Source organism: Gorilla gorilla, chromosome 1, assembly GCF_029281585.2.
Source record: "Gorilla gorilla gorilla isolate KB3781 chromosome 1, NHGRI_mGorGor1-v2.1_pri, whole genome shotgun sequence".
In the NCBI taxonomy this organism is placed as follows: Eukaryota; Metazoa; Chordata; class Mammalia; order Primates; family Hominidae; genus Gorilla; species Gorilla gorilla.
Window position 1 is genome coordinate 73116145 of NC_073224.2, and position 17987 is coordinate 73134131.

At 38.0% G+C, this 17987-nt stretch overlaps 2 protein-coding genes across 5 annotated transcripts in view; one reads left to right on the top strand and one right to left on the bottom strand.

Moving 5' to 3' along the window:
- RGL1 (ral guanine nucleotide dissociation stimulator like 1) overlaps positions 1-6813 on the bottom strand; it is a 292061-nt gene extending 285248 nt beyond the window's left edge. Inside the window, exon 1 of one of the 4 annotated variants that reach the window (XM_004028034.5) lies at positions 6313-6813. The gene's annotated coding sequence lies outside the window, so the exon portion shown is untranslated. The remainder of the gene's footprint in view (positions 1-6312) is intronic. The other 3 variants (XM_004028033.5, XM_055367315.2, XM_055367334.2) reach the window with 3 other exon arrangements.
- Positions 6814-6992: 179 nt separating this feature from the next.
- Positions 6993-16615, top strand: ARPC5 (actin related protein 2/3 complex subunit 5). Its single transcript, XM_063710187.1, has 4 exons — positions 6993-7297; positions 9665-9737; positions 12182-12358; positions 15218-16615. The coding sequence occupies exons 1-4, from the start codon at positions 7155-7157 to the stop codon at positions 15278-15280; spliced, it is 456 nt and encodes a 151-aa protein (XP_063566257.1). The 5' UTR covers positions 6993-7154; the 3' UTR covers positions 15281-16615.
- Positions 16616-17987: the final 1372 nt, after the last annotated feature.

The window sequence follows — 17987 nt, forward strand, 5'->3', positions numbered from 1 at the left end:
GTCTATTTTATCATAATCTTTTTTAAAAATTGAATTACTAGTTGACACCTACTGGTCTCTCTAAATACAAAAAAAGTGACATCTTTTCTGTTAGACTAAATATTAGAAATCAGGCTCTATGTCTAGTCTCAAAACACAGAGATAAGGTAAGGAAAGTTCACAGAAATATCTAAAAAACGAATATCCTTTAAAAAATCATTACAATAACAAGGTTTTTTTAGGTTCACAATTTACAGCTCATTTCAAGCTGTTATATGGGTTTATTTAGGCCTTTGATACTTGGTTATATACTAATTTTTAGAAAAAAGTAAGTATTATAATTTGGAATAATGAAAAAGATACCGAAAGTAGAGAGTGGTGATTAAATGCACAAACCCCAGAATCTGACAGACTCGGTTCCCACATCATTCTGCCACTTGCTGATTGAATATCATTGGCCAAATTACATAATCTCTCTGAGCTTTAGTTTACTCATTCATAAAATGGGAACACTAATTTCTAGGCTATAGAGCTACTCTGGGGATTAAATAATGCAAGTAAAGGGTTTATTTACCAAGTGTCTGACACACAATAAACGTATTAAGTGGTTGCTATTATTAATAAAATATGAACAGGATAAGGATAAACAGTAGGAAATTATAAGGATTGCAGGATCTTTCAAATTTTATCAAACCTATGAGTCTTAGATAGTTGACTTCTTATTTTCTTTAAGAAGTTAAGATATGCTACTAGAATTTGTGATAATCAGGTTGGGGAAGAAAAAGTTGATTTCAATGTTTTGCTTAAAGAGTTAATAGTGGTAATGAGAAAAGAAAAACGTCCATGGTCATGGAAGATACTAAAATAATTATAAGAAAATATTTTGTGCAACTTCTTGCCAATAAATTGGCAATGTAGATGAGATGCATGATTTTCTAAAAACCATAAATTCTAAAATTGATTCAAGAAGAGAAAGACAATCAAACAAATCAATAATCATAGAAGAAAAGAATAATCAAAGATCTACCTCTAAAAGTATCAGCAAGCCCAGGTGGTTTTGCAGCACACTCTGTAACTTTCAAAAACCAAATAGCATGATAATTTTTCATCATTTAAACTATTGCAGAGCATAGAAAAAAAGGTGGAAATCTAAATTCATCTACAAAGTTAGGCTAACACTAATATCAAAACTGGATAAAGATAGCACAAATAAATAAAACTATGGACCAATCTTACTTAAAAACTGAAATTATGGCCAGGTATGGTGGGGTGGCTCATGCCTGTAATCTCATCATGTGGGAGACCAAGGCGGGAGAATCGCTTGAGGCCAGGAGTTGAAGACCAGCCTGGGCAACATAGGGAGACACTGTATCTACAAAACAAAATTTGTAAAGGCAGCACACAGTGCCTCACACCTATAATCCTAGCACTGTGAGAGGCCGAGGCTGGCAGATTGCTTGTGCTCAGGAGTTCAAGACCAGCCTGGGCAACAGAGCAAAATCCCATCTCTACAAAAAATACAAAAATTAGCTAGGGGTAGTGGCGTGCTCCTGTGGTCTCAGCTACTTGGTAGGCTGAGGTGGGAGGATGGCTTGAGTCTGGGAGGTCGAGGCTGCAGTAAGCCAAGATCATACTACTGCCCTCCAGCCCGGGCAACAGAGTGAGATCTTGTGGCAATTTTTTTAAAAAAATTCTGAAGCCATATAAACAAAATATAAACTAATCAAATCCAAAAAGTAATTAAAATGGTAATATTTCACAACCAAATAGAGTTTATTCTAGAAATGTGGGAATGTTTCAGTGTAGAAAAATACATATATTCACTACACTCATAAATTCAAAGATAGAAACTATATGATTTTTATCATTAGATCCCCATAAAAGGCATTTGATAATTTTAGCAGTCATTTCTAAAAGTCATAAAGCGAAAGTCAATATAATGTCAACTGGTGAAATACCAACGAAATTGAAATAGGAACAAAGCAGAGGAGCCCAGCACTCAATTTTTCAACACTCTTCACAATTCTAGCAAACACAAGATAAAATAGGTGACAGAAATATTAGAAAAGAAGATGTAAATTATCATTACCTCAAATATTATACAGTGTGATAAGAGATGCAACCTTAAAACGACTGTTAGCATTAATAAAATACACCAGTGCTAAGAAAGAATACAGGATAAATATGTTTTAAAGTCCATAACTTTCATTTTATATCATCATAAGCCATTAAAAAAATCAAATGAAACAAGTCTCATTCACAATATTCTAAAAATAAGACTTATTCTTTGGCACTAAATCTTTTTCCTGAGGCAAGAGATTTACAATTTTTTTTTAATCTTTGAAGTACTAATATATAAATAAAGGTTTATGAAAGTTGCAGATACCAGGATGAAATCACTGTTTGTCAAACACAAACTAGAGCCAGGAGAGCACAAAGGAGTAGGGTTCATGATTGCATGGACGAGATAAAAGACATTTTTGGAAGTCCTGTCTCAAGGACTTTCTAAAATAAGAAATTCTGTAGGACTGCAGCAATTCAGATAAAATGCTCTCAAAACAATACCTGCCCAGTAACAGCATCTCTTCCTCTAAAATGGTGCCAACTCTGACTTTGAGTATCCAAAACCAATGTCTGTTTCCAAGCAGTTTATGTGAACTTCTCCTTTTGCCAAATAAAAGTTTCCCTTTGGCCAGGCACAGTGGCTCACACCTGTAATCCCAGCACTTCGGGAGCCCAAGGCGGGCGGACAAGGTCAGGAGATCAAGACCATCCTGGCCAACATGGTGAAACCCTGTCTCTACTAAAAATATAAAAATTAGCTGGGCATGGTGGTGTGCGCCTGTAATCCCAGCTACTTCGGAGGCTGACGCAGGAGAATGCTTGAACCAGGGAGTCGGAGGTTGCAGTGAGCTGAGATTGTGCCACTGCACTCTAGCCTGGCGACAGAGTGAGACTCCGTCTCAAAAAAAAAAAGAAAAAAAGAAAAACATTTCCCTTTATCCTCCCTTCTTTGATGTATATGTAGCTTGCCATAGCTGTGCATCTCAGGTTATAATCCTCTTTTCTAATTCCCAAATAAATTCAACGTATTTAGAGATTTTTTTCCCTGATTTTTTTTTTTTTTTGGCTTACAGGTTTTTAGTTGATAAGTTTCAGTAGAGAGTTCACCCTATCTATTCCACTTTAATGTGTAATCATAAAATTATGTAAAGGAAAAACTTGAAACAAAGAAAAAATGAAATTCTGAAGGTTCATGTTTTAAAGTTTAACACAGAACCAGGTGATGTAGATATTCATAGGAGCATTAAATCATAAGATAGTCTATGGACAACATGCTAAAAATCTTTTTATATTTCAGTAATTATGTTGCCAGAGAACCCTGGTATTAAAGCATCCTTACCAGAACCGAAATTCACTTATTTATATTTATAATACGTTTTACATATTTGATTAACATTGATTTTGCACTTCTATTTCAAATAATAAAAATAAATAATGTCACGTTGCAGGATTCAACGTCTTTTTTCTTTTCTTTTTTTTTTTTTTGAGATGAAGTGTCTTGCTCTGTCGCCCAGGCTGGAGTGCAATGGCACGATCTCAGCTCACTGCCATCTCCGCCTCCTAGGTTCAAGCAATTCTCCCACCTCACCCTCCCAAGTAACTGGGACTACAGGTGTGCACCACCACCCCCAGCTAATTTTTTGTATTTTTAGTAGAGACAGGGTTTCCCCATGTTGGCTAGGCTGGTCTTGAACTCCTCACCTCAAGTGATCTGCCCGTCTTGGCTTCCCAAAGTGCTGGGATTACAGGCATGAGCCACCACGCCCAGCCAGGATTCAATGTCTTTGTTGTTTAAGTATTTAGTGGCAAGTTTGGAGAAGAGAAGCACATGTTAGAATCCTTGGTTTAAAATGTCTGAAAAGAAAGACCTATTATAGCCTTACTAAAGTCCCTTCTAACTGAAAAGATCCTTGGCTGTTTGCATCATCACAGAAAATAAGGAACTACATATACAGCATTAACCTTGAGAAAATTCAGATTCGGTCCTGCTTCAGTATTGAACCAAACCAGGTTATTTGCACAACAAGTAAAATGTCTTAAAACCTTATAAATCTTTTATATCAGGGTAAGCACTCATTTGAAAAATTAAAATAAGGAAAATAATATTACCTAAGATGAATTAAGTATCATGATTAACATTAAAAATTTAGAATTTGCAAGGAAGTGAAATAATGAGTTTTCTAATTAAAAGATAATTAAAGACAGATTTCTCCACATACACACAAAAATTTCTCTAAAGCTTTATAAAGATTTAACTACCTAATAAGGTAGAGAAGTAATTTATGTGCCCACTAAAAAATACTCAATTTCTGAATGTTCGTCCAAAATTAACTTGTCAGATCATTAAATCATTGACTAGAAACACGTTGAGTACCTATTATGTACTAGGCACTTAGATCATTGTGAGACAATAAAAAATACTGCATTAGAAAAGGACATTTTTCACATCTTAAATGCAATAAGCATTATTTGGCTGGCAATTAATTACATTTAACACATTAAACATATAGAGCAAAATTCTGAGCAATCAAAATAATTATACCCTTGAGCAATCGATTATTTAAATTTCTTTCACTATTCCCTTAAGCTGATTTCTACTCCGGGATTCTTTCACAGTTCTTAAATAAGGAAATAAAAAATTTCCTAAATAAGGCAATACAAAAGAATAGAAATGTAAGAGAAGAGATGTATTAGCTCTTGAATCCCTGTTTCCATTTGCTGTCAATAGTACCTCTAATGTTCGATTTTCTCTTCAAAGAAAAACCTTGATTTAAAAGAAGAAAAAGTACAATCACCTTTAACAGCTAAAGTATACTGATTAGCATCTACTAAAGTTAGCAAAGACTGAAACTGAAAAAAAATTGTAAAATCTTTATTCTAAGTTATATAACGCCATTCACCATAGTAATGATTTTATACTTTGGTATATGGCTTTTTAAAATAAATATTGCCAACAGGTAAAAATGTTTCCTTTGCTGTCTTAAGGCATTCCTAAGAGAATTTTTACCAGTGTGTGTGTTCATAACTTGAATGTTAATTTAAAGCAATGTTACTTCTATCACCTAAATGATATACTTATAGAAGAGTGGTTTAATTGGGAACAGAAAAACGCCACATTGCTTCTTCCCAAGAAAAAGGGATGTATCCCATTCTTGAGGTCTCTCTCCCACTCTCTATTTATATATAATATACTGCATAGATAAATATACACACATGTATATATGTATTTTTTTGAACTTAAAGAAGACTGGACATATGTATTTACATATATATATCCAACAAATATTTAATTTTGAGATCTCTCTCCCTCTTCTGATTTATTATTCTCAGTATGAGTCTCAAACTGTACGGTCTTTCACATTTCATTCATTCATCAAGCATGTATCGAGTCCCTTCTGCATGCTTAGCTTTTTGTCATATGGAAGGAAGATACAAAAGAAAAACTGTTTCTGCCCTTCAGAATCTTTCCATCTCTTCTAGGAAGGAGATAAAACACCATATATCATTAAGAAATTTATAAGACTAGTCCCAAAACCAATGGTACAAGTAACATGCATTTTACATTTATGTAGAATTTTAGAGCTTGGAAACACTTTCGTGATATATAATCCTAAGAACAATCTTGTAAAGTGCACATTATTAGCTCCATTTCAGTGATGAGGAATCTGAGACAGAATTTTAAGTGACATGTCTCGTTCAAACATTATGAGTGGAAGAGTCAAGACTTAAGCCTGAGTTTTCTGATTCTAAGCCCAGTGCTCTTTTCAACACAGCACTGGAAACCAAAGATTGTGGTACACAACAGGGCAACAGCCAGTCTTCTGCTTGAGGTCCAACTAAACTGGACCCATACCGAGCAGTGTCCAGCCAAATGTCCATATTAATTTTATCCTGCAAATATTTGTTCTTCAGTGTAATACACACAGCACAACTACCATTTCCTTCGTCTTAGTGCCTTTATCTCCTACATTCCAGAAATGGGGATGTCAAATATTTTTTTACATCTGGCCTAGATGGAATCATATAAATCTCAAATCATAATATAAATCTTAAAGGTCTGGTTTCCACCAATCCTTCCACATTTTGTTTTCCCCCAGCACTAGAGAGCCTAACCTACCCTCACCCCTTTCGAGCATTCTTGCTCCAAACGACCACCTATTTTAAGATGTCAATGACCCTTTCCCAAATTCTACAAATTCACCCCAGTTTTGCCACCCGACCCCAGCGCCTGCCCGGACACGTTCCCCTCCCTCCCAATAGATTTGATACCGAGTTCAGGTTCTGCAGATCCCGTTGCGATGCTGTCACACAGCACTGACAGATAAGATTTGACCTTTCGACTCCGTCCTTGGGGACTTCCCGCTGGCCAAGAAGGGTAGTTCCAACCCCAGGAAACGGGCTTCCTGCTCAGGAACGCAGCCTCTAGCAGCGCACAGTCTGAGGCAATGTCTTCGGCAATTAGAACGATGCTGGGCGCCCGGGTGTGCATCACTCTGCCTCATACTCCTACCAACTGCAGGGCACTCGGTCCGGCAGCCAGTCCATCCCACCCACAGCCAAGTCCTAGCCAGCCGGACCTTACGCAGGACCCCGATGGTAGGTCGTTGACGGCTGCAGCAAAAGCCAAGGCCACCTGCCGCTGCTGCCCATCCCCGCCAATCTCAGACCCCCTAGACTGGACCGCAGAAAAGCGTTTCTATGGGAACCCCCCCACCGAGAATCACGTGACGCAATCGGACGACCAATCGCTTCTTACCTCTGCCCGCGGTCCAGCTTTTGGCCCTCCCTCTCGCCCCCGCCTCCTTCGCCCAGCCCCGCCCCTTGCCTGCGGAGAGCCCGCGCCTGCGCGCTGTGTCCTGCGCGCTCCCTCCCTCGCGCGCGCTCTCCGTGGAAGAGCGGGGGCAGCGTGGGAGGCGCCAAGGGAGCGCGAACCTGAGGAGGAAGAAACGGGGCTAGCGCGCAGGCCCAGAACGGTCCGAGCCGCGGCAGTCGGCGACGCCCCAGAGCGGAAGAGGGAAGTGAATCAGGCGCCGGGTAGTGGGTTGCTGGGCTGGGCTTGCTGAGGTAGAAGCAGCGCCAAGAAGAGGCTTTTGCCGCTGGTCGGGATTGGGATGTCGAAGAACACAGTGTCGTCGGCCCGGTTCCGGAAGGTGGACGTGGATGAATATGACGAGAACAAGTTCGTGGACGAAGAAGATGGGGGCGACGGCCAGGCCGGGCCCGACGAGGGCGAGGTGGACTCCTGCCTGCGGCAATATCCTTGCATTCACCGCCCTCCCCACCCCAGCCCAGCCCAGCCCGCCCTTCTCCTGGGACCCGGGAGCCTGCAGGATCCGCGGGGCACCGGAGCGGAGCTGCCCTCTCAACCTGCGGCTTAACCTGTCTCTTTGGGATCGCCCGCTCTGAGAGGGCAGGGGGGAAGCCCCCGTTTCCTACCCAGTCGGCAGGAGACGCGAGGGTCCCACTCTTGGAAGCCTGCCCTCCCCCGCGCGCCTTCCACGCCCCCAGATTCCTCAGGTTGCACCCGAGTGCCTGCCTGCCTCGGGAACTGGTCCCGCCGGCCGCGCCCTCGCGGCGCTGGGGAAGGCGGCCCCGGCTGGTGGGGAAGGCTGGTGCCGAGCGCCTTAGTTTTTCTTCCTAGAACTCTTATTTCCTAGGGTCACATTAGCTCCAGAAATTTCTGATTGTGGGGAACCTGCATCTTTCCTTAGTGGTTTTGTTTTTTGTTGTGTTTTTGTTATTGGTAGCGTTAAGGTAGTTTATTTCTTACCGGGGGGCGGGGGGAGATGGGACGGTTCGAAAATTGAGGGTCCCTGTGCTTTCAGCCCATTGGCCTTTTTTTTTTAAAAAAAAAAAAAAAAAGAAGAAGAAGGGGATTTGGCAAAATATACATTGTACAGAATTTGTTAACCGGGGGAGGGGAATGAATACAAAAAATACAAAACTCCTAGAAGGAAGCTTGGAGCCTTTTACCTGCTAAGAAAAGGACAATAGAAAAAACGATGGGGAATGCGTGTGGAGAATCCTTGGAAATATTTAAAATAAACCCCAATGAATAAGATAGAAGATGAGTCATTCGTATAAAGCAGAATCATTTTTGTAATCCTAAAATTGTTTCCATTTTAGTTAAAATATGGCTGTCAGTTCCCGGTTTCTGTTTTTGCATATTTGAATATTCATAACTTTGGCTTCGCATTTGCATTACGTCTTTTTTAGAAAAATGTAAATGTTGCAAAAAAACCGAAGCTGTAGTTTTAGAAAATCTCAGACACTGAATTTGTATGCATTTCTAATTATTCTTGGGTGTATTCATAAGGAAGACTCTCAACAATGTCCTGTTATATTGGGGAAATATGAGAGTGAAAATATTTAATGGCAACAATATCCTTTTTTAAAGGCACCTAAATAGAGCATTAGACATTTATCAATATATAGATAGTCCTTTGCCACAACTTTCACAATTAATTAGCTGTTGCTCTTTTGCATTATTTAAATACTTAAGTGCTTGGAGACATAAAAAATGAGCTAATCTACATAAGGCGTGCTTCTCTAGAAATCCCTGCAGCCTTGAAGATAACAGCTTGTCAACCAGAGATTTTGTGTAAGAACTTTTTCTTTAGAAAATAAATGGTGAACATGCTTCCTAAAAACATTATTTGTGATGGATAGATGGTGTTTTATGAAATCCCAGTGTATTTTAGGTAATTTGTGGTGACTCTTAAATGGTACTGCTGTATCCATATCAGTGGATCTGCTTTTTGATCAGTTCATCTTAAAATATAAAGATACTGTCTCTTCTTACCGTTACATACAGCCAGGAAAGACAGCCCTAGTGGTGGGGTACTAGAGATGGAGGAACAAGTGAACTCTGGTTTTCCTTTTAGGGGAATGTCTGTACATTCTGACAGTCTGATTGGCCTTCTGTTTCTCATGCTTGCTAACTCACTAGTGCTTTCAAAGAGAGCCTGAATTTAATAGGTATGGTCTAACACAGTTTGAATAACCTTTGTGAAATATGAGAGAAAATATCTAAAGCAAAAAATTAAGCTGCCACCTAAGGGACATATGAATTATTACATCTTCTGTGATGCCTCTTTTCATCAATATTGAGAGACTGCTAATGTGTATCATTTAGATTGCTAATCTGCCAGCATGTTCTACCAGCATTTCAGATAATACAGAATATGGTTCTAGTAAAAGTTTGGTCTTTATTTTTTCAATTAGAATCACAGGAAAAGACATATTTTGGTTGATAATAGGTTATTTCATTTGGGGGACTAATAATTCTGATATATATTTTAGGATTTCTTTAACACCACTCTAGGTAATGTTTGCATATGTATCTCACTGGGAAATGAAAGACTATCAAGGTGTTCATTTGATAGTTAGAACCAAGGGTGAAACAGTCTTTGCTTTATTAAAAAAAAAGTCTGATGTTCTATTTTGCTTTTGATATTTTGCCTTTGATTAACATCCTGGAAACCAACACATTGAATTTCCAGTATTGAACGTAGTGACCAAAGTAATTTTCTTTTTATATGTAAATCAAGTCATAAGAACCAATGGTTATAATGCTTTCCTGGGGGCCATCCTTTGCTGCTACACCCTTAACTTCCATCACAGGAAACATGACAGCTGCCCTACAGGCAGCTCTGAAGAACCCCCCTATCAACACCAAGAGTCAGGCAGTGAAGGTGAGTCACAGACTACAACACAGTGATCTCTGCTGATATCTTATTCTTAGTAAAATCCTCTGCAATTGCAAAAAAAAAATCAATATTTTAACTGTTTGCTATCTTTGACATAGAAGAGTTTATAATGTAGTTTGATAGGTAAAAATTTCACGTGAAAAAATAGCCCTATAATGTAGTTATGATAATGCTGCATGGTAAGATACAGTACGTTCAAACGATAGTGAAATCATTTGTGTGTGTTTTTAGAGGAGACCACTCAGGCTGAATTTGAGCAAAGGTTTGAAAAATAAGTTAAACCTTTACAAAAATAAACAGATTGTAATTGCTTTTTAAAGATTTTTTAAAACCATACAAATACTAAATACTTATTATAGAAAGCTCAGACATATGAGAGGGTTAAAAAGATAGTGGTTTGTGGTCCCAGCACCCAGAGGTAACAGTTACTACTTTGGGGTCTTGCTGTATTGTTACAGAGTTCCCTTTTGTTTTTTTAAGAATGAAATTTTATAACGTGCTTTTTCAGCTATATGCAATGTACATGAGCTTTCCTTCGCAATAAGTTTATAGCATTTTTAACACTTGTATATGGATAAGCTGCAGTGTATACATAACTAATCTTTTGTTATATATTTAGACTGACTTTTTTTTTCCTATTGTAAACCACTGAAATCAATATTTTTTTGGTAAATTTTTAATTGTTCTCTTTGAGTAAATTGCTAGCAGTGAATTACTGGATCAAAGAATGCACTTTTTTTTTTAAGGCTTTTGGTATGCAGTATTGCCAAATTGCCCTTCAGAACAGTTGTGCAACTTACATTCTCTGCAGTCTTTTACTAATTCTTAACCTATTTACGTATTTATTTAAAATGATGCCCATAGCATCAACCCCGTTGTCCATAGCTATTCATACATCCTAGGAGCTTCAAGAATCTCAATTGAATAGTAGTAAGTAATAACTTAGGTAAATGCATAATAATTATCTAGGTAACGTAATTTTTTATTGGGGAAAATTTCTTTGGTTTTTACAAGTTGTAAAGATTGTCATTGAAATTTCATTTTTACCCTGGATGCAAAGATATTTTTCTAAATCTGGTAATTGCAGTCTTTAAACCAAAGATAACAGTAGGTGGTAGAAACATTCTGTGAAATCCTGACCAGTAGGAATGCTGGAGGTATCACTTTGTGTTGAATGGAAGGAGACACGAATTGTTGAAAAGGTCAGTTAAGTGTTTCCTTTGCTTGGCCGGATGGGTAAGAAAATAACTGCTTTTGAAGCAGGCTTTTGCCAAAGAAAAAAGATCATTATTAATGAACATCACTATATTTCATATCTACAGTCAATTCATATAAATTACAGTCAATTTTCTTTTAAGACAGCTTGGTTTAAAATTTTTAAATAAAAAAGTTTTTAAGAAAAAATTACTTCTGAAGGATAATTCAAGGTGGAACTGCAAATCTGCCTCCTTGTTTTGTTGGGAATTTTTTTTTTTTTTTTTTTTTTTTTTTTGAGACGGAGTCTCACTCTATCACCCAGGTTGGAGTGCAATGGTGCAATCTCAACTCACTGCACCCTCCGCCTCCCGGGTTTAAGCAATCCTCCTGCTTCAGCCTCCCGAGTAGCTGGGATCACAGGCACACACCACCATGCCTGGATAATTTCTGTATTTTTAGTAGAGACGGGGTTTTACCATTTTGGCCAGGCTGGTCTCGAACTCCTGACCTCAGGTGATCTGCCCATCTTGGCCTCCCAAAGTGCTGGGATTACAGCTGTGAGCCACCACACCCGGCCGTTTTGTTGGGATTTTTTTTTTAAGATCAAGACATAAATTTAAATGTTGTTTTAATAAATTGTTAAATTATCACATTGATCTGTTAGCAAATCCTCTCAGCTCTGCCTTCAATTATGTTAATAGTCTGTCTAGTTTACTACCTCCACTGCTACTATGCTTACCACATCCAGCCTGTATTATTGCAATTGCCTCCTAATTGCTCTCCCTGCTTCTACCTTATCCCCTACTCCCACAGCTTATTTTCTGTAACATAGATGCCAAAGCAATCCTGTTAAAATGTGAGTCAGATTATGGCACTGCTCTTAAAACCTTCCAATGTCTTCTCATTTCTCTCAGTAAAAGCCAAACTCCTTACAATGCCTGTAGGCCTTACACGATCTGTTCTCCCATAACCTCTGACTTACTCACGTGCTTTTCTCCCGCCAATCCACTCCAACCACATTGGGTTTTTTTCTGTTCCTGGAACACACTGAACACACACTAATAGCACTGTTCTTTCCTCTGTCTGAAACACTTTCCTCAGTTATCCCAAGCCTTCTTTCACGTCCTTCAGGTCCTTACTCAAATGTCACCTTCATAGTGTAGACTTTCTGAAATTCTAAACCCTCCTCATACAGATATGTCTAAATGTTCTGTTATTTATTGACCCACCAGGACCGGGCAGGCAGCATTGTCTTGAAGGTGCTCATCTCTTTTAAAGCTAATGATATAGAAAAGGCAGTTCAATCTCTGGACAAGAATGGTGTGGATCTCCTAATGAAGTATATTTATAAAGGATTTGAGAGCCCGTCTGACAATAGCAGTGCTATGTTACTACAATGGCATGAAAAGGTAAGTTATGAATTATAAATCTATATGACTGGTTCTTTTACAATAGGGAATGACAATGACAACCTCTCTCACCTAAATAACCATTTTGATTTGTTGTACATTTTTGTTATTACAAATAAAATGCATGAAAAGGATAGTTCATATTTATGTTTACTAGCCTTGGTCTTAAGAGATTCTGATTCCAACACTTGCGTTTATTCAACAATGATTATTAGTAATTAAACATAATCTTGAACTCTGAATTAAATCAAAACTTTGTAAAAGAAAATAAGCAATACAAATCAAGAATTCTTTCACAGTGACCAAAAGGTGAAAACAACACAAGGATCATTAACAGATGAACAGCTAAATTGTGGTACATACATACAATGGAATATGATTCAACCATTAAAAGGAATGACATTCTGACACATGCTATAACATTAATAAACCTTGAAAACATACCAAGTGAAATGAGCCAAACACAAAAGAACTAATATTTTATAATTTTACTTATATGAAATAATCTAGGATAGGCAAACACAAAGGGACAGAAAGTCCTTAGAGGTTACTAGGAAGTAGGGAAAGCAAGGAATAGGGAGTTAGTGCTTAATAGGTACAGAGTTCCTGCTTGGAGTGGTAAAAAAGTTTTGGAAACAGATAGTGGTGATGGCTACAGTACATTGTGAATATAATTAATGCCAATGGATTTTACACTTAAAGATGGTTAAAATGGCAAATTTTGTGTTAGATATTTTACAACTTTTTTAGAGAATTAGGGGTTTGGAGGATCAAGAATTCTTAAATCATGTTTTTCTATTTTCATGTGTATATTTTGCAATGTAAGTAGATGCTGGTACATCATCTGTCAAAAGAGTATAAGTGATTTTGAGCTTTGGGTAAAAAACTGGATAACATGTAAATAGAGCCAGTCATAAAAATATTGAGTGTTTGAAGTGTATCTGAGTGAAAACACAAACATAAGAAAAAAGTACATAGTAAAACAATAGTTCCCCCTTTTACTCTAAAATGCACCAATTTGGGTAGTAATTTATATGGCACCCTATTCATGGAACACTTTCTGTTGCCAGGCACCATACTATTAATGTTTTATTTAACCTTTACAACAACCCTGTGAAGTATATAAATATCTTTATCATCCTCAATTTACAGATGAAGAGCCAGCTTTAAAACCCAAGCAGCGTAGTTCTAGCATAGCCTCAAGATTGCAGTGAACATTGATTACTTATTATATTCCACATATTCTTCAAAGGACTTTATAAATATTAACTCATTTAATCCTCATAAAAATGGAGGGAAATGCTTGCTATTATTCCTCTTTTGTCGCTGAGGAAACTGAGGCATGTGTGAAGTCTTCATTTCTTCCAAATGTCAGTCACCAGTTTTTACCAATCTTCAAAGTATTTCTGAAATCTATCTGTTCAAGCGTATCTAATGCAGCTGTTCACAGCATCTCTCCCAGTCTGTTGCCATAACTTCCTGACTGGTTTCCCAGTTAACAGTTTTGCCTCCTTCAAATCTGTTCTCCACCCAGCCATCAAAATGATATCTTTAAAATCAAAATTGCCCTTGTCAGTCACCTGCAGGATAAAGTCAAAGTTCCCAAGTCTAGCTTCATCTTCCATGTCATTCTTCCCCTCAGGCTATAGCAATGCCAGCGTTTTTCCTGAATGCACCATATCGTTTCACACCTCCATACATTTGCTCATGATTTTCTGGTGTTAGCCTGTCACCTACTCATTCTTTTAATGTGTCATTTCCTCCATGAAGCCTTAGCTGAAACATTCCTCTATACTGTTGATCTGGGTATAAGCCTCTCCCTGGTGCTTTAATAGCACCTGCAGCACAACTCTCATTTCATACATTAGATTAAAATTACCTGTTTATATGTCTGTCTCCTCATGCTAGACCAGAAAATGCTGTATTTGTTCACTTTTGTATCCCCAGCATCTAGCACATACTCAGTATACAAAGGTATTCCATAAATATTTTTTGAACAGAAAGAAACCAGAGCTCAGATTCCTAGTACTTGATCATTACTCTCTATTTTTCAAATTAGAGTCAGAGTTAAAGTTTCTAAGTTCTTAGCTATTAAACAATACCTTCTTTCTTTGGGAGAAAAAAATCTGACAAAGGCTGACTAATCGAAGTGGAAGTTGGGATGGTTGATCCCAGTTTGAATTTTCTTCTGACTGTGTGGTGAGAATGAGAAATGCAGAATGTCCATCTGTTTTGAGCAGGAACACTGCTGCAGATTTTTTTTGTTTTTTGTTTTTTTTTTGAGACGGAGTCTTGCTCTGTTGCCCAGGCTGGAGTGCAGTGGTGCAATCTCGGCTCACTGCAAGCTCTGCCTCCCGGGTTCACACCATTGTCCTGCCTCAGCCTCCCGAGTAGCTGGGACTACAGGCACCCGCCACCGCGCCCAGCTAATTTTTTATATTTTTAGTAGAGACGGGGTTTCACCATGTTAGCCAGGATGGTCTTGATCTCCTGACCTCGTGATCCACCCGCCTCGGCCTCCCCAAGTGCTGGGATTACAGGCGTGAGCCACCGCGCCCGGCCTATGCTGCAGATTTTTTAAAACATTATTTAGAATTAATGTACTAGAATGTAAACTAGTATCTCACTAGAATGTAACTTCATGAGGGCAGGGACTTTCAAGGTTTTGTTTATTACTGTAACCCCAGTGCCAAGAACAGTACCTGGTGTGTAATTGGTGCTCAAGAATTTATTATTTGTTAACTAATAAATTCAGGGTCTATAGCAGTGCCCATTCCTTCTTTAAGAAAAATGTTTTACCAAATATGAGAATTGACCTTTTATTATTCTGTCAACATTTACATCTTGGTTTGTTTTTAGGCACTTGCTGCTGGAGGAGTAGGGTCCATTGTTCGTGTCTTGACTGCAAGAAAAACTGTGTAGTCTGGCAGGAAGTGGATTATCTGCCTCGGGAGTGGGAATTGCTGGTACAAAGACCAAAACAACCAAATGCCACTGCTGCCCTGTGGGTAGCATCTGTTTCTCTCAGCTTTGCCTTCTTGCTTTTTCATATCTGTAAAGAAAAAAATTACATATCAGTTGTCCTTTAATGAAAATTGGGTTAATATAGAAGAAATTGTGTTAAAATAGAAGTGTTTCATCCTTTCAAAACCATTTCAGTGATGTTTATACCAATCTGTATATAGTATAATTTACATTCAAGTTTGTGCAACTTTTAACCCCTGTTGGCTGGTTTTTTGTTCTGTTTTGTTTTGTATTATTTTTAACTAATACTGAGAGATTTGGTCAGAATTTGAGGCCAGTTTCCTAGCTCATTGCTAGTCAGGAAATGATATTTATAAAAAATATGAGAGACTGGCAGCTATTAACATTGCAAAACTGGACCATATTTCCCTTATTTAATAAGCAAAATATGTTTTTGGAATAAGTGGTGGGTGAATACCACTACCAAGTTATAGCTTTGTTTTTGCTTGCCTCCTGATTATCTGTACTGTGGGTTTAAGTATGCTACTTCCTCTCAGCATCCAATAATCATGGCCTCTCAATTTATTTGTGGTCACCCAGGGTTCAGAGCAAGAAGTCTTGCTTTATACAAATGTATCCATAAAATATCAGAGCTTGTTGGGCATGAACATCAAACTTTTGTTCCAATAATATGGCTCTGTTTGGAAAAAACTGCAAATCAGAAAGAATGATTTGCAGAAAGAAAGAAAAACTATGGTGTAATTTAAACTCTGGGCAGCCTCCGAATGAAATGCTACTTTCTTTAGAAATATAATAGCTGCCTTAGACATTATGAGGTATACAACTAGTATTTAAGATACCATTTAATATGCCCCATAAATGTCTTCAGTGTTCTTCAGGGTAGTTGGGATCTTAAAAGATTTGGTTCAGATCCAAACAAATACACATTATGTGTTTTAGCTCAGTGTTTTCTAAAAAAAGAAACTGCCACACAGCAAAAAATTGTTTACTTTGTTGGACAAACCAAATCAGTTCTCAAAAAATGACCGGTGCTTATAAAAAGTTATAAATATCGAGTAGCTCTAAAACAAACCACCTGACCAAGAGGGAAGTGAGCTTGTGCTTAGTATTTACATTGGACGCCAGTTTTGTAATCACTGACTTATGTGCAAACTGGTGCAGAAATTCTATAAACTCTTTGCTGTTTTTGATACCTGCTTTTTGTTTCATTTTGTTTTGTTTTGTAAAAATGATAAAACTTCAGAAAATAAAATGTCAGTGTTGAATAATTTATTTTTCTCTGACTTTAACAATTATGAATGTATGGTTAATTAAGAGGAAAGGTTTTCTGCTTCTACCACCAAGTACTGTACTCTTAACAAGAACAGTTTGGCAGGGTTTTTATAAGACTATATAGATATAAGATGATAGAGAAGAGAGTCATGAATGATGTCAGAGCACTACTGAAGCCTTTGAGTGATTCCATAGCCCTCTGGATGGCAGCTGAATACCTATATGTAGTATCACTGCCCAAAGACCTAGACTAGAAAGTGCAAAGTAGCCTAGCAGCTGCAGTCATTCATTCCCAGCCTCCAAAATTCTCTTTCTTTCACCTCAAATCTATTTCTTGTACTTACCTACTCACAGCGACTTCTGTTTGCTTTCGATCTTCACCTGACTAGATTCCCACTTTAAAACACTTCCAGGCAATTCAGGGTCCTATGGGTGAAGATAAGCTAAGCAATAGGTATTATTCTTAAATATTACTTAGAGATGGGGACTTGCTATGCTGCCCAGGCTGGAGTGCAGTGGCTGTTCACAGGTGTGATCATAGTGCACTGAGGCCTCAAACTCCTGGCTTCAAGCAGTCCTGCCTCAGCCTCCCGAAAAGCTGGAACTACAGGCACATGCCACTGTGCCTTAGCCAATAGGTATTAGAGGTAGTCAAGTAGGTATAGCATAACCAATTACAAACTTTAAAATCAAATGATACTGAATGCTTTTTCATAAAATCCTTCTTAACATCACTTTCATAACTGAAGCATTTGGAAAAATTCTGGAGTTCATATTTGCTCACAAGAATGGGTGGGTGTATTTAGAATCTGCCAGTCTATCAGCTTTACTGAGGGAAGATAATAAAAATATTTAACAAGTAGTATAATATAGAGACCGAGTCAAAATGGATACCAGCTGGAAACAACTGGTTCAACTGTTGCCTCCTGACTAAATGTCAGCCCAGGGTATAGTAACCGTGACACAATACTGTCCTTGGTGAAAAGAGTTGGGAATAGGATTAATTGTGGAAAAAATATATATAAATGCCATAGGACACTTTTAGCACAAAAGTAGTTGTTTACCTCCCATTCTCCTCCTTTAATCTCAGTGGTTTTATTATTTGGTTTCTTTTTTGGCATTTTATAAAAGGGAAGAAATGGAAAACATACCCCTTCTTGGTCATTGGGTAACAGCACCATTTCGGTAACAGTCATACTTGATGACAAGTATGATGATATTTTAAGGACATGAACATGGGTGAAATCAATGTGTAGATGGTACAAATTAACCGAATTCTTTTTAAAGCATTTCCTGTGGATCCCAGGATCATGAGGACATAACAGAAGAATAAGGTCTGAATCTTGTTCACCAGTTTGCTGTCAGCCTAATT

Bases quoted from the DNA above. Each gene is read 5' to 3' on its own strand.
- ARPC5 (XM_063710187.1), top strand. From the start codon at position 7,155: ATGTCGAAGAACACAGTGTCGTCGGCCCGGTTCCGGAAGGTGGACGTG. The intron at 7,298-9,664 runs ATATCCTTGCAT...AACTTCCATCAC, and splicing joins GTGGACTCCTGCCTGCGGCA to AGGAAACATGACAGCTGCCC. The intron at 12,359-15,217 runs GTAAGTTATGAA...GTTTGTTTTTAG, and splicing joins TACTACAATGGCATGAAAAG to GCACTTGCTGCTGGAGGAGT.